Genomic DNA, 25,442 nt, shown 5'->3' with positions numbered 1-25,442 from the left:
TCCTCTGATGCAGTGGTAATTATGTAACTAAAAATTCTGCCAATTCTGAACACACAGCTGTACCTTAGCTTGCTGCACTCAAGCCAAAATTGACAGACAGTAGCTTTAAAGTACTGCCAACATGCTGATTTAGCAGCAGTTTAGCAGTAGAATGAACTATGCATAAGGCATAATAGAGATATTTATCAGTGACTTTTCAAAAGTAAGCATTAATGAGACAACACAGAGATGTATATATATATATATATATATAAATTTCTGGCAGTGTTGATTGATATAAAAATGGGAAAAAAAGGTAACTTTTTCATCTCTGTATCTCTGCCATTGATGACGCAACTTCTATACCTATTTAATGCCCTGGGTGCAAGTAAGTGCACCTTAAAAATGACAAAATAATGCACTTTACCCCAGAATTTTAGTGTTCTTACTATATATATGCACTCCCAAAACAATTTTCTTAATGGACTAAAATGTCAATGAAAAAATTAAGAAGATACGTAATTACCACAATTAGGACTCACTTCAAATTAGCAACATTTTTGTTTGAGTCTTAATTTTTATCCTTAGTGATATAATATTTTATATAGTTTCAGTCATGCTCACAAAACATTGTGTACAATAAGGACAGAAGCCGGAGGGCCACAGAATGCATCTATGTGTATTGTGTGTGTATATATTAAAGTACAAGTTTGTATACCAAACAAAAAAAGAGTCAGAGAACATTATGTGGGAGCTTAATGAATGATCTGGCTGCTTGCAGTGCTTATGTGGGTATCCTGGTTAATTAGAATACACAGCCCAGCAATAAATCAGCATGTACAACTAACACATTTGAGCGGCACCCTACAAAAAAGGCAGCAAAAGTTTACCCATGGATAAAAATAATCCACACAAACTTCTACTGCTAGAAGTATTACACTGGATGTATAAAATTTGCTTAACATTGGTAGGGAGTCAAGTGCAACAATCTCAAATAATAATACAAATTGGTTGTTCACAGAAAAATAAGACAAAAATAAATATGCCACAAACTAATTGAGAATAAAGCATGGCTTGACGCACCAAACACAGTAAAACAAAGTAATTAAACTTAGCGTGCTGGAGAGGGGTTTTCAAGCTCTCACCCACTGTCTCACCTCAAAAATCTAACTATGTATAATAAAAGGTCTGACAAATTGCATAAACTTCACATAATTACAAGGTTTTTACAAACTAGTCCATGTTGGACAAAAACATAAATACTCTTTGAGTTCCAATGCCGAACAGCTCTATTCTTCTGTTTCTGCTTCTATTAAGGTTCTTAGTATACAACCCAGCAAATGTCAAAATGTATGCCCTCTAGATTTTAACTTGAAGAGATCCAAACAGATTTATCAAATTGAAACAAAATGGAACATCTAACATTTAAACTATCGTAAACTTAAAAAAAAAATAATAAGAATAATAATAAAACAGGTTCATTCATATGAACAAAGTGGTACTGTTCCAAATCTGTCTTCAGATATAGGGGAAAAAAATAATAATCTTAGGGTTTACTATAATACAGCCTATTGGAATGCTCTGTATCTTTGCCATACAGACCAGTTGTCGAGAATCATATGGTGGGAACGTCTCTGAGGCACTGCATTATGCTGACATTACTTCAAGAAGACAGATAGAGGATGTGAGCGGGTGTGTCTGTCTTTGCATCTGGGGTGTTATAGAGCTTGTGACCAAATGGTTCAACGTTGCTGGAGGAAATTGTTTGGTTTAAAGTGTCACTTTTGTCAGGAGCAAAAAATGAAGATACAAACATACACGACTGTGCCTGAGTTTGGTCTTTCCATTGTGCCAAGGCAGACAAGCTGAGTGCAAAATATCGGTGGGAATTTATTTATTAATTTTCTTTGTGGAGTGAACACAGAAAATGTGGAAGAAGGAGAAACCTATGTCAGGGTCATATAATGAATCACAAGACAAATACAAAAATTGCCAAATTTTGTGCACATCTTTCCCTTTGGATAAAAACAAAGCAAATAAAAGAGACACAAACATCAACCTATGCACAAACTACTATTTCTAATGAAATAACATCCTAAATGTATGCATCAACATTCTCACTTTAGATTAACTCCACTGAGGTTGTTTTAAAACACCTTATAAAGTACTGTACTCATATGTAGTGATGCAACATTTTTGGTTGGAGAGCCAACAGTAATTCTCTGTATATCTACCTTTGATGTTTGAATCACTTAAATAAACAGGCGAGCCCACAGCCTGTGAGGCACTGACAACACTAAAATACTTGGTATATTGGTCAGGCTGTGTGTCTTAGAGAAACACAAGACTAAAATAAATTTTACAGTGCATGACATTCCTTATAAAAGTACTATTACCACTAAATGTGTTTACATTTGATCATACTGCATAACAAACTTCAATATTTTGGTGACAGACAACAAAAGTCCCTTTGGTGACTGACAACGCAAGTTCCAGTCACCAAAGGGAGCAAAGGAGCAAAATCTACAGACTAGAAACTTTATGTAGTCATTTCTTATTTCTGAATCCATGAATCACCCTAAAATGAACATTTGGAGAGGTCAGAGTTGCTCCATCATAACAGAATCCAAATGAAACATTAAAATTTGCAGACTAACACGTGAACACATTTAACCGCATTCCATGTGAAAAACCATGCCAGTGAAAGTGTCAAGATTTTTCTTTACTGAGGAAATTACACAAACATTCCTACATTTGTCTAACAGCTGAGTGTCAGACTGGAATGCTGGACTATTAGTCTGACAAGTGGTACTTACGGTGATCACAATCAACATTTCAGTTTAATAGTTGACAATATTGAAGTTTTATTTATCTTTGGAGATTTGGTTTAGGGGCCCAGAACAACAATTTATTTCTAAGATATTTTTTGCCAATGCCTAGCCAAATAAAAATTATTGCCTCTGGCCAACTATTTGGTGCCTAAACCTAACAAAATTTGATTTGATATTCAGCCTTCCTTAACAATCTGTCTTTGCTTTAACTGTTGGTGTTGGGAAACATGTCACTATTAAATATTATTGCACATAAGTTTGTTTTAAAAGAGGAAACAAATTTTTACCTAACCGTTACAAATAAGAGGCTACGAAATGCAGCATATAATAAATCACCCCACAGTAAATAAACAGTATTAAAATGTGATTTTTGTTCATCTGTGAAAAATTATTCAGTTCTTTTGAACAATCAAGAGTTATTGTTCTTCTAAAGTGTGGGAGTCAATATCTCTCACAACAGGAAACCAGTGACGCATTTGCTAATTAAGCTTAAAATTGTGTTCTTATATAAAAATGTTACATTAAGACTGTACTTTTATGCTTGATAGTAATATGATTTCATAACAGAGAAACTAATTATTTTCATTTAACAACATAGTGGTTACAATGACTTATGCAGCCGATTGTGCTTAATATAGGTACATAGCAATGAAATTAATTTAGAGAGCTCTAAATTAGTCATAACCCTATACCTGACCTTTGTTGATGATGCTAACATGGTGAATATTTAAAAAGCTCAAGCAGAAGACTGTTTCACAGTATTGTGAGATGCAGTAGTAACATGTAATAACATCTTGATCTGACAGTTTTTATTAAACACAAAAGGTCTACTATTAATCCCCATTAAATACATTATAATATGGCTTAACTACAGTTTAAATAAATAACTTTATTGCACAAATAAATACATATAAGCAATTGAAAAGACTTGAAAAAGAAAATCTTTGTAATTCTACAACTGTATTTTTTTAAAATATGTTGCATAGGATTCCTATTTCTATTCCTATTACCTAGTTTTAGCATATGAATAGTATGGCTGTGCCCAAATATATGATTGAGTAATAACAAAAATACACTTCTCTGATTTTGTATCATTAGGTATTCACATGTTTGTTGACAGGTGCTTTGCAATGCAATACAATGCTCATTCAAATGTGACAAATTAAACTCTGCTCTGCATTAGGCTACCTGCAAACAGTAACATCCCCTTATCTGCTCTTTATTACTAAATTTAATCTAATTTTGCTTCCATGTTTAATTTCACCTATGCATTTGCATATATTTTGCATATAAAACAGTTTTGCTTTTCAGTTTAATGTTCCTTTCATATTTCACATCCCTGAACCTCTTTATCTTCCTTCAAAGTGTTCCCAACAGTGTGTGATTCGTTTGGACATACAAGGGATAATGTTCAAATATTCTAAGAGACAAAAGGTCTGCATGTGTTTGCCAGACAGCAAATGTAGGGAAATTATGCAATGGTAAACATCTTTTCCATGCAATAGAGCAAGAGATAAAGACTTTCAGCATCTTCGGTATGTTTTTGCCCTCAGGGTGAAGCTCTTTTTTCCACCTACCTGTCTAGGTGAAAAAGCAGTTTTGCAAGGTGGTATCATACTCGCTATCAGTTCTCGAAAATTATATGTCACTCCAGCTTAACCTGATACATTTCTATAGAGGAGACTGCCAAGAAACCTGAGTACTCTGCTAGTGACAGTGTATTAAACGCTTCTCTTGTACTCGGAAGGTACTGCACTACATACATGGAAGACAAGCATTATACAGGTGAGAGGTTGTTTCATCTTTCATTGTACCAATGTCTGTAGACGTAGCTGAAGACTATTAATTGGGCAAAGTTGAAAACATGCTGTGCTTGCAAATGTTTAGAATTAGCAGTATATACGCTTGAATTTTAACAAATGTAACTTTCCTAAGACTACATGTACAACGAGACATTTAGTTCACTTTTAGGGTACACTTCAACCTTAGGATTCACTGAATATGAACTGTCAGTAAGCTGTTTTCTCTTGTGCAGTACTGATATACGCACAATAAAGAAGCTCAAAGGCCTATAATGGACTGGAATAATTGAGGGTAATGCCACAAATAAGACTTTAACAATGTCTTCTAACAACCTGACCTTGTGGCTCTCTTAGTCCTAAAAGAGAATAAAATAATTTTGGTTAAAATGAAGTTAGTTGTTTAAATGCTCCAAGTAGCCTCTTTTAAAGAATAAACAGTCAAAACCTCTTCCAATTTCCATCTCTCTTGTGACCTTATTTTTTCTTTGTGTCTATGTTTTTCCCTTGCTTTCTCTTGCCTGTCTGTGTGTCTCAGCTCTCCAGACTTTGTGAGCTAACAGGCGATAAAGAAACATACTGGGTGGGCATTCTAATGCCACTGACCACAGACTTTGCCTATGTAGATGTTTCTGTGGTTGTCAGTGCAAGAAGCTTTATCTTTCAAGCACAGGCATGTGTTTATGTCCAACACTGAAAGGTGCTGGGCAGCATTAAATGTTCAATTACCATTTAAATGTGCCTACGCCATAGTGTCATGCATAAAAAAATAAAATAAAAAAAAACAAAACAAAACAAAAAAACAATTAGTCCAGGAGGATTCAAACTGCTTAGGTTTTGCCTTAACATTTGAGTAGGGTAACACTGCATTCAAGTCGGTTTTGGTTGTAGTGATTATTAAAGAAATGAAATTCTGGGGAGAGACACAGAACAAACAAATATAAAGAATTTTTATATTTTGTCTTGTTTATGGCATTGTTTCCTTTGTCCCTTTCAGTGTGATGTAAGATCTCTGTCAGATGCAGAATCCAATCTATTTAGCCATCACTACAATCCCAAAATCACTTCATCTGAATAAGATTGAAAAAGAGAGAAACTCCAGGGCTTATCCATTTTCAAGTTTTCTTCTAATGGCATAGTAATAACTTTCTTGCTATTTAAGTTATTACATTCTATATATCTTCACTATGACAAACACCCATTGAGATGAAAAAAGAAATGTTCTCTAATCATTTTTAGTATTGTGTTTTGTAAGCTGAAAGAGTAAAATGATGACTTTATTTTCCCACTGGAATAAATTAAAAAAAAATCAAGCGCATGGATGACTACACCAACAATTAAGATGTCCCTCATGAGAACATCAAGAGCTTTGATTTAAAAGACAATTAGCATACCATACAGGTGCTATGTTATTTATACATCCACATGCATCACTGGTGTGTTGATTTGATTACAAGCAAGAACAATCATGACATGGTCACCTACATGTGCTCATGTAGATGACCACATTACCATGTTATTGGTAATATGGTCATTATCACCAATGATGACCATATTTTTGAGAAACTAAAACTTTATCCAGTACAAATTAAAGACAACAGCTTATACTGTTTAACAGTGTAAATATTTCATCAAAAGGAGTCCAAACAACTCAATATGTTCAAAATGTTACATTGCATCTCAAATAAAGTGCATACTATAAACAATTTGACGATAGTTCATGTACTTTACTAATAATGTAGTTTAGTACATTATTAGTCATGATGTCAATGAAGTTTCAAATTATTAGAAACTAAATTGTGTCCCAATAATGTAAAGGTTTAATTTCAGATTTTTTTGTCATTTCATTGGATAAGTGCATATATGTTTAAATATTATATATATTTTCAATCATATTGCTGCTTATGAAAATATTTCCACAGGGTTACTTTTTCTTTTTATCTTTTACAAATTTCTGATTTGACATTGGTGATTAATGGTGATTAACAATCAGTGTTAAAAAGATGCAAAAAACAGAAAATTATGTACCTGCTTCTACAGCTTTCACAGTGATGTTGTGCCAGCCTGCCGTCTCTCGGTCCAAAATCTTCCCTAACGTAATGGCACCAGACTCAGCATCAATATGGAAGATCATATCCTGGTCTGTTGTCGGATCAATGGAAAACCTGATATGTAAAAATAAAATAAGCAAAGACATAAAATAAAATATAGAGATTTAAAAGAATTATGCAACACATTTCTCATATGTTTTAAGTTTCTGTTATTTAGTAATTTTTTGGATTTCCTAAAAGGTTGGAAATAAAAGTGATACAGTGCTTAAAATAAATAATCAATTGGTTGCTCAAATTCATTATGCTTAGACCTGGTTTCTATGGTTGTTCTACTCTGTTAGTGGAAGTTGATACAATATAATGCATAGACAAACAAATCTTCTTCTAAATATGCTTAATATCATATAATTTTGCTTCAACAAAACTATATTAATCAAAAATAGAAGGCTATCCTTAAAAGTCAATAATCCAGCTAAAATGTTGATCAAATGCAGAAAATTGGCTAATGCAGCATTGATAATGTAATAAGATCCATGAGGACATATAGTCACACTTTCTGAGGGAGGCGCACAATATAAAAGTTTCATTGTGCACTCTGGCCAAACCATAAATGGATGTTTCCTTCTATGGGGTACTGGCTCCTCTCAGAAAAATGGTGAGTAAACAGAAAAATGCTGAAAGGTTGCTTTGTTCTTAGTTCTTCTCCCCAACAGCACACACACGCCCGCGCGCAGCCCCTCCTCCACATACACAAATGCACACCTACATGCAGGCTGACAAAGATGTGCCCATGTAGATGGCTTTCTTGGGCACCCATAAAGTAAAAATAAAGAACTACAAGCTCTCTCAATTATGGCTTCTGTCAGCCAGAATTCTTATGATTTCATTAGAACAGAAGCTAGGTGATGCAGATATGAAACAAAATGCAATTATAAGGCAGTGCAAGATAAAAACACAGGACTTAAATAGATCATAAAACAAGAAGTGTTAACAGAATAATTTCTGTTTGTGTATATATAAATTGTACTCATACTTATAAATGTCAATTCATGAAAATAGACTGAAAAGTTTTGCTTTGCTCTCATAATGTAGCTAAAAAAATATAATGTGATGACACATTCTGACACAGCAAAGGAAACACTGCAATGTACTTTTAAGGCTATATGCACTGAAATATGTAAAAATGTAAAATATTTCATCTAAATCATTCCCCCTTCAACTTTGCTTCATACATAAAGATGTTAACTAAAGGCACACGCTCCAAACCTTAGAACTATCAGGTTACACTGAGAGGTGAACCCTTTTTCTATGGTTTTGTTTGTCTATCTGGGAGCTGCAGCAGAGACATGCAGAAAAGTTGCAGATCTGAGCTTCTTTCTTCGACCACACGAAAGAACAACACAGAAGAATTTTATTTACAGGATTCAAGATTTGCCAGCTAATATGCTAAAGACAAACATCATGGTGGGTAATTCCATGATAAAGTTTATGTAAAAGACAACAAATTGTAACAACAGTCATAGGCATTAAAGGAGGGGATGTTATGTAAAAATGTAATTTTTGATCTCTATGTCATGTTATGCTATTCCCTCTACACAAACATATCTGGAGAATTGACTTAATTCTTTTGAGAAATCCTTGATTCTCTGGGGGCACCCGTTTGGAGTGCATAAACTCTTGCTCTCACAATGTGTTGCATATTTCCACAAAATTCCTCCTTGGAGTTGCGGTCTCCTGCTGATTTTCTCCCCCCCCCTGTGCCTTCCTCACTGGAGATAGGTATAAGCTCATTATAAAAACTACTCTCAGTTCAACACTTCTAATAATGGTTGTCTTTACAATATAATTCTACACTTAGACCACAGTTGAGGCCTGAAGCGTACCTCGAATAAAAGAGTAAATTCACTGACTCCGCCCCAGAATCACAGGTTCCTACCAAAGCAAAGTGACACGACAGAAGCCAAGTCATTGCAGTAAAATTTACTTTCCACATGTCTCAGTTATGCTTGGTAAGTATTTTTTTCTGAGATGGTTTATGTAACTATTATTTTGAGTTGAGACCAACTTGTATGACGCCACACTGCTTGGTGATAGCATATTTAGCTTAGCACGCCAAATGTTAGTTTAATTCATCTACATGGACACTCTGTTAAAACATACAGTAGTTATGTTTACATAGGACTATTTCCAGATTTACAATAAACAATATTACATGCAAGAAAATGCCTGTCTGCCCTATGTCACAAAAATGCACCTTCTCACAATAAGTTTAACTGCTGCATGCTTCATGGAGAGAGCAATCAAGTGTATTGTGACTTTTACTCAGTAAAATGGGTTGCACCTACATTTGGAGAACACCAGTGTGTATATAGATATATCATAATGTAAGGCAAGTGCAAACTATTTATTTCAACTGGGCAGTAAAAGTGCTACTATATTTTAAAGTGACTAGTTTTTCACAATGTTCCTTCTTGGAAAAAAGACTGAGGTCTAGTTATGTGTCTGTATATCAAAGCAAGAGGGATGAGATATTTCTTACCAGAAGAATAGGCTGGGCTGAATTGCTACCCTGCTTAGAACTCTATAGTGAGATAATATGTTTCTATCTACAATAGTAATTATTTGCTATTTTCTACAACTACAAAAGTCTATAACGGTGTTTTTATTGAAGAAAGCTCTATATATCTATTTCAGACGATATCCAATAAAACACTGCCCTCTGGATGGATTATTGTTTTGAGTATAAACGTGATGGCCGCCTAATCCCAAAGAGCAGGTTATGTAGCTTGCAAACCTCTAGTGATTTAATTCATAGTTTAAAGTTTTTTTTTTTCCCAATACATGAGCTCACAGGTGTACTCATATTATCCAAATACCTTCAGCTAGAGCTATTTTAACAGTACCATCGTGTGGTGCTCTATAATACATGGAACATTGGATGTCATGCATTTTTAATCAAGGTGATGCTTAGGGACCTGTGTGTTGGTTTATGTTGTATTAATAAGACTGTTATAGCTTTATTTACAACCTCTCTTCACATTGCAATAACAGATCAAAGACAGAAACCAAAGACCTGGTGTACTTTTCAATAGATAAAAACGTTGCCTGTGTTTTCACTTTATTATAATGAAAAATTAAAAACGAGGTTTTATTTATTTTTTTTATTTTTTTTCAGAAATCAAGCATATTTGTATTCATAATAATTTCATCCAGTACATTAAATTTCTTTCAATGGAACCTATAAAATTTTTAATAGGCAGAAACCTTCGGTCCTATTTATGTGTGCCAGGTAAGGACGGCTGATTTTTTATTTCTATAACAACATAGGTCTGAAAAATAAATTATTTTAGAAGGCTGTTTAGAAAATGTAGTATGTGAAATTGGGTGTTGGGGTTTCAAAAAGAAAGGTCAGAGTCGAAAATACAACAAGAACACCCCTTAAGTTAGAATTCTGGGTAAGTGGTTTTCCAGCAGCCTCAGGTTTGCTACACAGTATGACTGCAGCAAGTAGTAGGTATAAACTATTTGCTGACACTTAAGATATTAAAGAAGCAGAATTATGTGTATTCCAGGCAAATAATGTCATTTTATGACATAATCAAGTAACTAATCAGTAACTTGCTATTATCGTTAACTGTTGTGAAAAATGCTGTATATATCAAACGTAACATAACACAATGTAACACCTTGAAAGTGGGTTTCTCTCTCTCTTTGAGAAGCTCCTGCTCTTTCAGACTCTCAGCCTTCAGGGTGTCATCACAACATTCCTCTGTCAAGCATTTGACAACATTTTAACCAATGTTTCACTGAGTCGTAGTTCCTATCATGAGCTCTGCAAAGGCAAAGTTCCAACTGGTGTTTGCTAATTTCTGCTATCGCTAGTCTGAAGGATCTGAGTAGAAGAGTCATGGGGGAGGCCTGCTGTGTAATGCAGAAGCTCTGCTTGGGAACTGCAGCTCTAGGGAGGAGTTTCGTCAAAATGGCTGCGCTCGGTTACACCACTCGTTTTCAGGAGATTAAAAGATTTATCAAACATGCATGAAATAGGAACAACAAAAACAATATGACTCGATGTGAACCTCAAAAAGTAAATTTTACATAATACCATCCCTGTAAACCAGTTAAGCACACTGAACTATATAACTCAAATTTCCAAACCTGTTTCATTAGTATTTGAAAAAAATAAATTTGGGAGAAATACATTATAATCAGCCTGTATCAATAATTATTGATAAAGCCACAACAAACAGCAATTCCCATCAGTTTTACAACTTGCAACTAGAACACACGCCACTAACAAAATTCTATTCAACCCTTTAACGTGACACCTCTCCCTCCCTGAGGTGTGTCTCTGGGACAGAATGGATGACCAGATTTAACTGTCTCTGATGCTCAAGCGCAAGCATTTGAAATTAAATTGTAGAAACAAGAAATACAAAAATAACCAAACTCAGCCACAAAGAATGAATATGTGCTTAGATATGTGCATGAAAAATTTGTACTTTGATTTATTAGAGGGAATCTCCAGTGTACAGAACTAAGTCAATAAAACACAAGTGAACTGTGAAAAAAGTCTAAAAAACTTCTGTATATTACTCAGTCATTTATGTATTAAATGTAGGGAGAATTCATCAAGCATCGGGGGAATTATCTGTTTCATACCTCACAGGTTTGTTCATCACATCTGGATCCCTGGCTGTGACAACGCCAACTAGAGATCCAACTTTAGCATCCTCCTGGACTTCCATGACAGCACCTTCCGCTGGCAGAAAGATGGGTGGCTCATCAATATCCAACACAGTGACTTTAACGATTGTCTGATCTCGGAAAGAGCCCAAGTCAACAAAGCGAGAATCAACGTGTTTATTTACTGCCTCCACAATAACACTGTGGATCCTCTTGCTCTCGAAGTCCAGCGGCTGACAAAAAACAAAACAAAACACAGCACTTAGCACATCAAAAATCTTCTATAGGACTTAAGTCTGTGACCTGTTAAATTAAGAAAGTCAGGTATTGATACTGCATCTATTGGACCATTTCTTTGATAGTTTGCCCATATGTTTTAAATTGGTACAATGCTGAAAGAATCATTGGACCATCTAATTCCCAGACTTTCAGTTGATCTTTTAATATTAATAAAAAGGTAATGAAGTTAATCCAGTCTATCCATTTTCTAATCCTGCTTATTCTTGAATGGTACCGGATGAGAGGGTACTGGGGGGGAGTCTATCTTCAGCAGTCACTGGGTAAGAGGCAGAGTAAATCCTGAACAGGTCAACAAAGATAACCAGGAACAAAACAACCATGCACACACAAGCACACGCCCACACTCCTACGCCAAAAGAGATCTGTTGACCTAACAATCATGTTTTTGGACTTTGAGAGGAAGCTGGAGTACTCTGAGAGTACCCATGTATGCAGAGGAAGAAAATGAATGTGATGAAGTTGATACACCTGATCCTGATGCAGAAAAATAAAAGTGAATTAAACCATGTTGTTCTAAAATTAAATGCAATATGCTGATTGGGAGCACACGCCTTCTTCAAAGACATCACAGGTATGTTTCATAAAATCGCCAACATTACCTGGACCCATGTTACCAATGTTTTACAAAACGTCTTCCCACATGACAGAACAATTATCCAAGTTTAAAAAAAAAAAAAATCTTTACAATTTCTTAAATGTTAAATTTAAAAAGTATGTGAAAACTTTTGCTATTGCATACATGATAATCTATTTGAAGGCCTTTACACATCTTCACCAGGGATGGCATTCAATGTGGCAGCACTGTAATTTTAAACAGGAATTAGCATAGATTCAAACACTGTTGGTGGCACTATGCAAGTAATATGGGGGGAAAAAAAAGACTGTTTTACCTCCGTTAAGGTATTTGACCATTGCTTGCACTCATTTTTTGCCTTTAGGTAATGCTCACGGCAAAATATCTAATCTAGTTCAAAGTTAATGGCATAATAGCAAAAAAAACCTGAAGTAAGCGTATTATACCCTTTATAACTGCTACTGCTCCATAATGTATTGAACAAAGTCTGCATTTTTTTTCATGATTCACTGAAACATGCAGTTTCCCATTATTCTTTCTAGAGATACTGTAATCACTTTCCTACTAATTCAATAATATCAGTAAGTTGCTTTTCTTTTATTCATCTGAAAATAATGTGTACTTTGCGTATATTATTAATAACATTAGTATAAACAAGGGATTTAAAAGCAACATGGTGGTTGACTGCAAATCTTACTTTGTCTTCTCCCAGTGCAAAACCATTCTTGCAAATAATGAATAATAAGACATTACAAAAAATCATCCTATATTGTATTGTAAGCAGAAACTACAATAGACATAAATATCACTAGAATGTGAATAAAATCATGTTCCTATGTAATGTAGTCTATAAATAAGACATATTACAACTAATAGAAATTTTCTCATTAATTTTACTAGCACACATGAAAAATACCTACATCATGTTCATTTCATTTAAAATAAAACCAGTTGTAAACAGAAACACTGCAGCAGAACTGCTTTAACTCAGATGTACCTTTTTGATGGAGACAACAGCTTCCTGTGTTTCAACATCTGTAGTGACCTTGAAGAGATCTCCTTCGTCAATGATCAGATAGCTCATATCTGTGTTCTCCCCCATGTCTGCATCAGTAGCAATGACGCGTCCAACCGGTGTCCCCACAGCTGCCCCTTCTGACACCGAAAACTGGTACATCTCTAGTAGATGGAGGAGGTGGCCAGAGGGAGAAAGCATAAACGTCTCAAACACGGCTCGTGTTGATGGCATTATATAAAACACCACAAAGGAGAATAAAGGTGGAAATGTTACGTGGAAATGAAGAGGGAAGCACCAGAATTAGAAGAGTTTGACAGCCATGGTCAAGCTATTAGAGTAGTTGGTGGACGGAGTAAATAGCTTTAATAAATAAGAAAAATAGGATCATACCAATGACATGTTAAGACATACACACTTTGGTTAATGCCATCCACCTTAAAGCTTTAATTAGCTAAGGCATTTTTTTTTTACCAGTCCTATATATTTTCCATTTGGTATTATAAAATAATTGCTTCAGAATGTGCTTATATATTTTGCCAGACTAAACCCAATAATTCTGCTAAAATGTCAAGAGTGTGCAATACACGTGTATAATTTCTTGCACTGATCATTATGAACTAGATAAAAATCCGGAAGATGAAATATGATTGTTACAGGAACAGAAGACATCTGAGATCTTACATACATCATGTGTCATCCTTTTGCATAACTGATTTATAGAACTGTATTCCAGATTCTGTTTCCCAACATCCAGCAGTGGAAACACTATAAGTCTGGAGGGCTTATTACTGACTGAGTAAATATGAATTACTGAGATGAAAAAGTGATTCATACACAAATATGAAAAGGTGTGTGAATACATATCACTCAATGTCAAATAGGCTGCTTGCACACTGGCTTAATCAAGTGTAATACTATTTCTGGGGTTAAAGTGCTAGTTTATCTAAAAAAATTGGATGCAAAATAAATTAAATAATATCCAGAAAGAAAAGTACAATGTTTTGGTAAATGCATTTTCTTTCCTTTAAGGAATATGCACATGCAGATTTTTGAAAACTGCATTGCTTCTACAAATGTACATGTCTATAAAAATATGATGTGCTGTTTTTATACACATCATGTCATATAATGATGTGCATGAAATAGTATTTTTATAATGAATAGTATAAAAATATAATTTACCAATAAACTCAAAGATTTTTTATTAGAAATATGGAATGACAACATTTTCTCTTCATACAAGTAAGCCCTAAATTATTCACTGTTGTTTTTTGAAAAATATACAAATGATAAATGTAAATACTTTAATGCTGTGTTTGATTATCTTTGTTCTTTCTTGTCCAACAAGAAAAAAAAATCCATATCTCTGCCAGAATTATGAATAATTTTGGACTTAACTGTGAAAAATAACTTAGCTGTAAAAATAAAAAAAAGAGTAGGAGTACTAGGGGTGTTTGCCAAAAGCCATGTAGTAGACACAGCAAACGTGAAGGAACACAGTCTGGTCAGATGAGACTGAAATTAAACTTTTGGCCAAGAGGAGAAAATCTGTGTTGAGAAAAACTAACAGTGCTCTTCATCCTGAACACTCACAACCAAATACCAACAAAATTTGGGAGAGGTTTCACAAAATAGGAAATAGTTCAAGGGGTATTTTGCAAGGTCTTGTACATGACATGTTTTTAAAAATATATAGATAAACAAGCAGTGGGGCCGATCAGTTCTCCACTGTTAATATGACACCTTTTTGTGGAGCTGAAAAGGCCCATAAATTTAATTTAAGCAATTTTCTCAGGCCCCTCATGAAACTACCTATTGGTGTCAATGGCCTGCAGGTTTGCACATTATTTGTCTTTTTATCATGCTCTCATTTCTCTTTCCAGAGAAAAGTCAGTCAGCTATTTCCAACTGCTTTCTTTTCTCCTCCTACATGACCATCTCTTTTAAAGTCTAAAGTAAGAGAATGTGCGGGAAACACTTACTCTGTGGAAAGCGTGGTGGGTTGTCATTAACGTCTGTGATCACTATGGTCACCGTGGTGGAGCCAGAGAGACCACCCATTTGTCCTGCCATGTCTGTTGCCTTGACGACCAACTCATAACGATCCTGTGTCTCGCGGTCCAAATCTGCCACTGCTGTCATGATTATTCCTAATGATTGAGAGAGATTGAAAGCATAAGCCAGAGGGATAAGTTGAATAGTTAGTCAATGAGGCCAGAAAAGGTTCCATTAGTTGTTAGCCTGAGCAGTAACATGTTATAGTGTTGTTTATTTTGTTTTTTTTGTCAGTTTAAGTATCCATTTGTACTCAGTTGTGTATTAAAAGATGTAAACATCAGGCCCAAAAGTATTTAACACTTCAAACTAAGTTCCTAAGGGCATGAAATGAAGTTCCCAAGAAAATAAAGGTTTCTGTATCTGTAGAATCAAATTGGATTTGTAATTGAGGTTTGTACGTTTGTTGAAAAGCATGTGCCTGTCTAGCAAAAATCATATTTGTGATTCTGTTTTATAGTGTTTGTAAGCCTCTGATTACAGATACAAAGTTAGGGTGACCAAACGTCTGTATTTCCCGGGACATGTCCATATTTCACGTCCTGTCCCGGGCGTCCCGGGATATTTTTAGAAAGTGAGGAAATGTCCTGTTTTTTTGTAGTGTACTGTTCATAAATTGGCTTATAAATATAAAGTTTGGAAATGCAGGACATGTAATGTAGGTCTGTTGTTGGTTTGAACCTGAGGGCAGGGAGTTTTCTTGTGGCTGTGTGATCTTAAGTGAAGTGTGAAAATGGTTTTGTGCTTTTGCACTCAGTCGATGCAAAGACCTGCTGAAGAATATATTCATGTGGAACCTGCTAAATTTATTTTACTGAATGTTTTTTTATTATTATTTTTAAAAACAGAATAATCCTGAGCCACCAACTGCAAAAGCTGCTTCTGCTCATCTGCTCCTTGTCAATGCGTAACAATGCAGTGTCTCTGTCAAAGTTATGAAGCACATGAGACCTGCTTCATACAGAAAAAAGCATCTAATTCTCAGGCAATTTATTTTATTATGCTAAATATTATGCTAAATGTCAAAAATATTGACATTAATCTTTTGTCTACAGAAATGTGATATACAACAGAAAAATCAAGAACAAGTTCCCAGAGCAGAAATTCGGAAAATCATCAGTTTTGATTATTGGAAAATAAAAAGTCATGAAGAAACCATTCTAGTTTCAGGGGTCTTTCAAATGTTAACTTTTTTTACTGTTTTGCAGGGTTGGGGAAACCCATATGCCATCTTTGATTGGCTGGTCACACGCTTTTGCTATTGATCTTGGCTAATAAGCTGCTGATTTGAATGGAAGAGATAACAATCAAATACAACATTGGAAGCTAAGAGAGAAGAAAAGAGAATTTTCCAGTTGGTATACTGTTGTGCAGCTGCAAACTTTGGCCAGAGTTTATGTACAAAGGATTCTTTAGTAATAGAAAGAGAGTAGTAGATAATAGGACCACTTAGATGACCGGAAGCACTTTAAGTCTACAAGAAAACTTTTCAGTTTTTCATGGACTGACTTTCAGAATGTTTTCTGTTTTTTGGGGTTTTTTTCTCCCCTCCAGGGGGTCTTTTGTGGGCTCTATTGTCCCTTATATGATAGTAGGCTGAAAGGAAAGGGAGAATGAAAGGGGGAAGACATGCGGCAAATGTCGCCAGGTCAGAGAATGGAACCCGCAATGGCTTCGTCGAGGACCCAAATGTGGGTCACGCCATCCCCTACGCCACCACAGCACGCCCTGTTTTCTGTTTTCTAAACACAATTATTATACATAGCACTAAATATTTGTTTGTGAAATGTACTTAAAACTTATGTGATGGATTTGAAAGGCTTTGTTGTCCATCGCTTGGTTAAGTCTGTTCCACTACACTCTACATTTAACTTGTCACATGAAGTATGAAATTCTGCATGACACTACCGGCACACAGATCAGGGTCTACGCAGCCCTGCACTGTGTCACTGCGGCTGGGTTGAGTATGCTATGACGGTGATCAGGCGGGTTTTGTCTCAGACAGCATTCAGATGTAGACCAAATCCCTGTACCAGTCACCAGATCCACATCACACTCAGAGGAGATTACTGCACATGCACCAGTTCTGCACTATGCTGGGGTCATGACCCTCCTTGACAACTGGAAAAAAAAAACGTCTTTTGACTGTGATCCGGTTCAGATCAGGGTCAATTTGGACAAAAAATGAAATAAGAGTTATGTATCTCTGCTACATTTGGGCCAAATGCAATATATTTATACCACCTGTGGACTTGGCATGGAACTGTAATTCAGATTTAGCTTGATTTAATTACACTGAATTTCAGGTTTCACAAATGACCTCATGACAAAGGCTCACATGACAGAAGCTCATAGTCTTATTGAAACGAGGGAGAAAAGCTTAAAACTTACAAGCCATAACCATATAAGCCAAACCATATGCGCCAGTCAAAATAAAAGGTGTCTACACACCCAAAGTAGTGTGAATGAAAAGCATTACTTAACATCCCTGGGTATCTCATCAGGTAATAGGAACAAACTTTTCATGCCAACATTCAAATGGCAATATCTTCTTCAGTTTATTTAGTTCTTTATGTTTGACATCTTTAGAAAACTTAGAATTTCCCTTTCATAATGTGTAAATAACGTATTCCTGGTTTTGTCATGGTCAGTCACAAGTGCTGAAGCAGCTCAGTTATTCTTCAGATGAGCTGAATGGGAGAGGGCTTGTCACATTTGGCACTCTGCCCATAAACCATTTTATGGCTTAGTTGTAATAAAATGAATAATATATATGGATAGAATAAAGCATGGCAATTCCATCCTGAACAGCATTACAACTCTTCCTTGGTGGTAAGAGAACACTTATGCCTAAGAAGTTAATATCCAGAAAGCATGTAAGGAATATAGTGTACTTTCTTAATACTGAAGAAGCATTTAAGACCAGCCTGTGCAGTGGTGTGATGTTAGAACTGGTTCCTTAAAAGTTTGGGTCTCTGCTGGAGGATTTCTATGAGGAGTTTGAATGTTTTCCTTGTGCATGCGTGGGTTTTCTCAGGATACTTTTCCTCCTACAGTCCAAAACTGTGCATGTTAATTTAAGATTTTAAAATGACCTTTAGTGTGAGTTTGTGTGTACAGTTGATGACATCTATGTGTGTCTGTCCTGTAGTCAACTAACACGATCTCCTTGTTGTACTCCAACCCTTCACCACTGACAGGACAGCACAGATTTACATGCAAAAAATGAGGGTGAACTGAGTCTTAGATAGGAGTCAAAGCCAGAACATTTTATTTTTTTTTTTATTGTTGGGGAGGGAGGGAATCCATTTTGCCATGCAACTAGCTGATGCCAGCCACCTTTAGTGTTGGGTCATGTTCCTACTACTACTTAAGATAAAGTACATGCAGTAGTATAACTTAGAAGAAACAAATCATGTTTTTTTTTTTTTTTTTTTTTTTTCCATTTGTCTGTTTTCATCAGGGAAACCGAGAGTCTAATTCCATGTTCTTACAGCTGTTCTGCAGTTTGGGCTTTTACAGCCGATATAAAAATTGAAAAGAGGCAGTTTTAAGACTGAGATGTCAGCTTCCTTTTTATGGCTGTCACAATACCATTACTTTGGCCTCTGTGCATAGAAACTGATGATCCATACATAGTGTATTGCTGCAGTCACATTTTCATAGGCAGTGCCATTTTGCTTTGATGTTGCAGCAGACAAATGTGGCGTAGACAAAACTGAGATAACTCATTTACCTCTAAAAAAAATCAAATACAATCTGAGCATCTTTTTTCCATTTTATGCGATTTCTTGTCTTTCAGTGTGTTGAAAAAAATGGAGGATTCATTCAGCAATACTTTCCTTGTATGAATATTGACCTTCATTTTGCCCATTATCCTGTCTCTTAATAGCAAGCAACTTTTTAGTCATGTCTGTGTAAATGATGTGACGAAGTGGAATGGTAGTTGTGAACAGGGAAGTGGAACAAACCATCCAGTCTTCCAGCTTATCCCACCAAGATAGAGTCATTTATCATCCAGGCACCCAGGTGGACCAAATAAAAGTAGTGGACACCAAAAAAGGAATCATTAAGACTTCAGAGCTTCCCCCTGGGGAGGGTATTCTAAAGCAGCACCATGCAAAGTTTCAACTGCAAGTTTGTATAGGCCATGTTATAATGATCTATAAGTTCCAGGTCTCAAGGGAAATGGGAAATCTTCCATATATAGACATGATGAAATGTTTCATCAACTGAAAATAAATGCAGAAATGTAGTCAGCAATATAGAATAGTTGACTTTGATATAATCTTAATGTTTACTTAAACTGATCAGCTTAAAGCATTTTTTAAGGTTTTACGTATGTCCTTATCTCCAAGCTATAAGGGGTTTGTGCAATGGTCATATACTTGTGTATTTTGTTGGAGTTTTGTAAATTCACTTTTTGAATCTGTTTATTTTATGCTTTTGTACACTTATTTCTGTTATTCCATTGTCTGTCATTCACTTGCATTTTATTATTCTGAGTATGCTCCAATAACAAGTGAATTTCTCTCTGAGGGATCAATACAGTTCAAGTTTAGCATAGTATCTCAAACAATCTGCTTAAATAATTCATTTCTAAAGTTAAAATAAAATTTAGATTTACAAAAAAAAAAAAAAAAAAAAAAAGCTTTGGACGTCCAAGGTGTATTTAATGGACCATTATTTGAAGATAAAGTTTGTAGGAGATAAAGTCAAAAACTGGGGCGTAAAGGACTCCAGCAACTTTCAAGTCGAGGATGCCTAAAACCGAGACAGAGACAAACTTTCAGAGTTGAAGGTTTTTCAAAACATCTGCTACTGAAGACAGAAAAATAATGTGTTAGTTTTATGCCAGCTGAAATATGGCACACACTTAGACTGTTTTTTTTTTTTCAACAAACTCTTGGGGATTGTCAATGTGTTTATTGTGCAAATTTGGGATTAGTTGTCAATGTGTTTATTGTGCAAATTTGAGATTAGTCATTTTTTTGTCAGTGAGTTTACCCTTAGAACTCTCCCATATATGCCATTTTTACTTTTTTTTTCTCATTTTTGAAGCATGAATACTGACCTCAAATATGGAAAGTGAGGCCATAGTTGCTTTAGATGTTTGTGGTTCTTTTCTAACCTCCTGAATAAGTCATTGGAGTGCCCTCGATGTAACTTTGGAAGGCTGATGACTCCTGGGAAGCTTTTAAGGCTCTTACTGTTTGTTGGAGTCTCAAAGCCTTAAAATGGCTTTGAAACCCTTTCCGAACTGATAGATATCAATGACTTTGTTTCTGACCTGTTCTAAAACAAGTTTTCTTTTATTCAAGTCAAGATTATTTTGTTTATCACATTTACGCCAATTTGATATTGTCTATCAGGTTCAATTCAAGCACTGTTCTGAACCCACTAGTCTAGCAGTAAAGCAGGCCCTGGTGTGCGTAGATAAGCTGAACCAAAAAAATTTGAATAACGACAATTAATTTGTGACTTAACAGTCAGGATTTCTTGGGGGTAGCTTTTTTCTTCTAATACATCTTCTTATTTGAAAACAGATATTTTCAATAAATAATAAATAATAAATAATATTGTTTGAGCTTAAAATTAGTTTGGTGACCTAAAACATTAAAGACAAAAGGCGAAAACAGATGAATATGCAAATAATTTTCCACTGCATATCTAACAATTGACACATGTTTGGTCTTACATTTTGCAGAATATACACAGCATAGTATTGCCACACCAGTCACTGGAATGGACCTTCTTGGCAAGAATTGTACAACAATGCATAACCAGCTGATTTTATGGTTTAGGCTATGATCTTGAACATTTTGGTTTGTGAAAATTAAGCTGATACTTAAGCACTTAAGCACAGAAAAGAAAAGATGAATAATAAAAAAACAGCTTTTGGAGTTTCTTCTTACCAGTATGTCTATCAACAGTGAAGAACTTTTCTCCATCCAGTACACTGTAAACCACTCTTGCACTGCTGCCGTATGTAGGGTCGTCAGCGTCTGAAGCAGTAACCTTCATGACAGATGTTCCTGTAGAAGACAGACAGCATAATGTAAAAATAAAAACGTCAATGGAGGCTCCAGAGCCGGAAACCTACTAGGAACTAGACCTGGAATCATAAATCAGTGCAGGCGAGAGTCAAATTTGTTTTAGATTTGTCTTTGTGAGGACAAATGGAGGCTTGAGAACTTTTGAACACACTGGTGAAGTAGAGCTGTTCCACTTGGACAGCTATGGTTTAGGCTTAGTTTGGTTTAAGTCAATGTTTGGTGGAACATTTATGGTTAAGCAAAAGTTGAGAGCTAAAAGGTGATCTCTTAACATAAGTAAAATGTCATGTAATTCTGTAAACCTACCAGCATTTGCATTTATACATATTTCATACTTTCGATATCAATACATACGTATAATATGGTAGGAGTAAATAAATTCAGCACATAATTTCCCTTACAATTATTTTGAAGTTTCAAATTACCTTTTCACAATGCACGTGGTACACAACATTAATAAGATATTTTTTTTTTCTTTTCATCTGCACAGACGGCTTCACAGAGGACAGCAAACATGGAGTTTTCTGTCAACATCTTCAAAGACTCTCACAAGCTTCACAGATCTGGATCAAACAACATCTGATTACCAGCACTTAGGCAAAAAAAGCAAAATTTTTTGTACATGACATCAGGGTGTGTGGCATAATTTTTATCTTTATTTTTTCCCCATCATTATTTTACACTGAGTGCGATATTTTTGTCTCCAATGTGCATGCACAAGCCTCTGGCAACAGATACGCAGGCACATCGTCCCATTTAGTCACACATTTTAGTTAAATCTCAGCCCAGAGCTTTGTAAACTTTAGGTCCCTAATTAGAATGGTAAGAAATGACTGCATATTTGTTTCCCATTTGAGCACTTTTTTTGTTGCCTCTAAATATATTTGTAAAAGAAAAATCAAGGTAAAAAGAAGTAAAAAAGGAAAATGTTTAGAGATGTCACAGGTCTTAAAGGACACAGAGTCCGTCTCTGTCTCCAATCATCTGGCCAATTCTATGGGTAATTACTGGCAGCTGGTGTTGTCCAATAAAGGTCACCATTGTAGCCCGTCTTAGAGCCCTGTCATGCTACTGTCCAGCTACATAATGACCATATGCTAATGATGCTAATTAGCAGGAAGTGTCAGAGCACTGTTTGTTTCCTGTCATTGAATGGAGTTCCTAAGGGGAATGGGGGAAGGGGCACTGGATTACCATTAAGGTCAAGTAAGCCATTAAATCACATGCCTTGGATTACCACTCCAAGGTGCCATCTGAACCACCTTTTTGTACCCAACTGTATGTAGAATGGAGCTTGCCAGTTTGCATGTTGCTTTGCATGAACCTTTTGGCCTGTATTGCCAAATGCATTGTGAAATCTTCAATAAAATGTAGATTCACTTGCAGAATTAATTTAAAATATTACTCATGAATATGCTGGAAAAAGGTTTTAATTTGCATTTGAACCGTAAATTATAAAATAATAATAATAATAATAATAATAATAATAATAATAATAATAATAATAATAATAATAATAATAATAATAATAATAATAATAATAATAATGTAGCATTCCAGTTGAGAGATTAGGGAGGTATCATAATTTAATGGAAATCTGAGACTGTAAAAGGTAAGGTATTTTCAATTCTGGCAAAAGCCATAAATGTATCTCTTTTTTAGTCTGCTGATTATTCTGCCCATGCTGCTATAGGTCTAACAAAGCCATTTTATTCATGGGATTACTTGCTTATCTTAATTTTCCCAGGTAAGACTCAGTTAGACATCGAGCTGTTTCTGGATACTGCTGGCAGCAGCGTCAGATGGTATGAAAGAACTATAGAAATGTAAATGTTTCTTTGATGTGTTTATATTAACAGGAGAAAGAAATGAGTTTGGTTCTTGGATTCTTATTTACTTTTGGCGTTCAAGAAAATTTTATGCAGCAAAAGTCATTACTTAGAGATTCTGTTGGCAGCACTAATGGAATTTTAAGTGTTTATAAACTTGTATAAACTAATTCAAAAAAAAAAAAAAAAAAAATATATATATATATATATATATATATATATATATATATATATATATATATATATATATATATATATATATATATATATTTTTTTTACATATGCTGACTATACATACAGAAGGGAAACATATCTATTGTGGGTTTCACTATTTAAATGTAGGCTTTTCTCACAGCAGTAATAGAAATTATTTCTCTGAGATAAAGCAATGTGTATTTAAACTATAATGATTAAAATAAACCTACAAACAAAACAGGGATTTATTTTTCGAGATGAATACACACATGTTTTGGTTAATGTTTTTTTTCTTCTTTTGATTCAGGTACAACAAAGTAAAAATAGTAACTGACTGCACATCATTGGAAATGTGATGATGGATGAATTTTTATATTAAGGTCTTTGATTAGTGAACATGTGAACATGGAAGGAAAACATACATGCAATCCATTTATGATTTTCAACACCAATGTTGAGACAGGCCAAATACCACTTGTATGATTTCTTTCAAAAATTATTACTAAATCATTGTATCATTGTATGTTTTTCTAAACAAATTGGTCCCCTTAGTTGGCTACAAAAAAGAAAAAGAAAAAAAAAAAAAAAAAAAAAAAGATTTTGGGAACAATACTGGTGTTCACTGACTTTCCCAAAGTGATTTTGGAGGAGAACAACAGATTGTATATATGCCTCACTCAATACATGTCCAATCACAATAAGCTTGGTCAGTAAAATGTGTGTTAACCTAAACTTAAGGCATTTCTAAGTGAAACATTGCATGTCTTCATTTTTTGAACATTCTGAGAAATTATTTTTCACTTAAAAAAACATATGCATTCAGTCGAGTGTTACTGTGAAGTGAAACTTCAATGTGCAGCCTGAACATATTTTCATTATTTGTGAACATATCACTAGTCTTTCTCAAGGCCAACACACTCACAGACCGCCATGCTCCATTACACACAATATTCAATTTGAAAAAAGAAATAAAATAGTTGTCCTAACATGTAAGCTAGTCAAAGTTGGATAGTAGGAGGAAAACACACAGAGCGCACAGTAGGGTCTACAGGAAAGACTCAAGGGAACCCTCCCATATCACAGAACTAATATCTGCAACACAGGAATAGCTAAACTTTGGGACCCTTTTTATAATCAGAAATTATTAAAACTCTGTCGAGTTACAGACAACAAAATATGCAACAGGTAAGGACCATTTACTAAACCAAAGTGGTTTAGAAATGTATCACACCATTACTTGCCTCAGCAGGAAAGACTAAACAGGGTTGAAATGGCCCTTTGCTGTGCAGCATTAATGACGGTACAGCTTTGTTATTCATTAAATGCCCTAGCATAGTGGGTAAGTAATTGGGGGAGAAATTCATCACTAATCTCAATCTCTATCCACATTCTTTGTTAATATTTCTATAATTGTATCATTTATTTCTGTAAAGTGCTCACACTTCCCAAGGGTGGGTGGGATTAACATAAATTTAAACACAGTAAGGGAGCTAACAGTTTGCATAATTATTGTTTTTTGCAGTTTTGAAACCTTTTTAATCTATCTTGTGTCCTTGAATTCAAAATTATTTCAACAAAGTTATGACTTGTCTTTCTTAGAATTTCCAGCAGGGAAGCAACAAATGTGTGCATGAATGTGGGATGGATATTTTTCAGATATATATTAATATTATATTTTATGAGTAGTGCAAATAATATTCAAGTAAAAAAAGCTAATCATATGAGGTGACAATACACAAGGAGGAGGGTTGCTTCTGGAGAGTGGAGGATTCATTGGGGGATTAGTGACAATGGCTATATAGTCAGATTTATGCATGAGTTTGGTTTAATGGTATCAACACAGGCTGTCGGAATGGCTTCCCACACCATTTCAGCACTCTGGGAGAGATGGTTCAATTACTGCAAAGGGAGCAGGAGGAGTGAGCCACGTGTGAGACACTAGACTGACAGCTATTTAAGAGGCAGCCTCGTAAAAGAGATTTGTGCCTATCTCAGCTGGTGCGATACTGGTACAGGCTTCAATGGAGGGGTCTAACTACTGCAACAGTGAGCCGCTCTCTTGCCTCGAC

The 25,442-nt window shown here is 35.1% G+C and overlaps 1 protein-coding gene across 4 annotated transcripts in view; it reads right to left on the bottom strand.

Annotated features, from left to right (window-relative positions):
• The window catches only part of LOC122833988 (cadherin-22-like), a 162,019-nt gene that overhangs the window by 35,225 nt on the left and 101,352 nt on the right, over positions 1-25,442 (bottom strand). For all 4 annotated transcript variants that reach the window (XM_044122020.1, XM_044122022.1, XM_044122019.1 and 1 more), the window contains 5 exons: positions 21,209-21,328; positions 15,221-15,388; positions 13,218-13,399; positions 11,323-11,579; positions 6,638-6,774 (listed from right to left, as the gene is read on the bottom strand). In XM_044122020.1, the coding sequence (XP_043977955.1) occupies positions 6,638-6,774; positions 11,323-11,579; positions 13,218-13,399; positions 15,221-15,388; positions 21,209-21,328 (864 nt within the window). The remainder of the gene's footprint in view (positions 1-6,637; positions 6,775-11,322; positions 11,580-13,217; positions 13,400-15,220; positions 15,389-21,208; positions 21,329-25,442) is intronic.

Source organism: Gambusia affinis, linkage group LG07 (assembly GCF_019740435.1).
Source record: "Gambusia affinis linkage group LG07, SWU_Gaff_1.0, whole genome shotgun sequence".
Taxonomy (NCBI): domain Eukaryota; kingdom Metazoa; phylum Chordata; class Actinopteri; order Cyprinodontiformes; family Poeciliidae; genus Gambusia; species Gambusia affinis.
The sequence above is the reverse complement of the archived record's forward strand: the minus strand, read 5'-3'. Positions and strand labels throughout refer to the sequence as shown.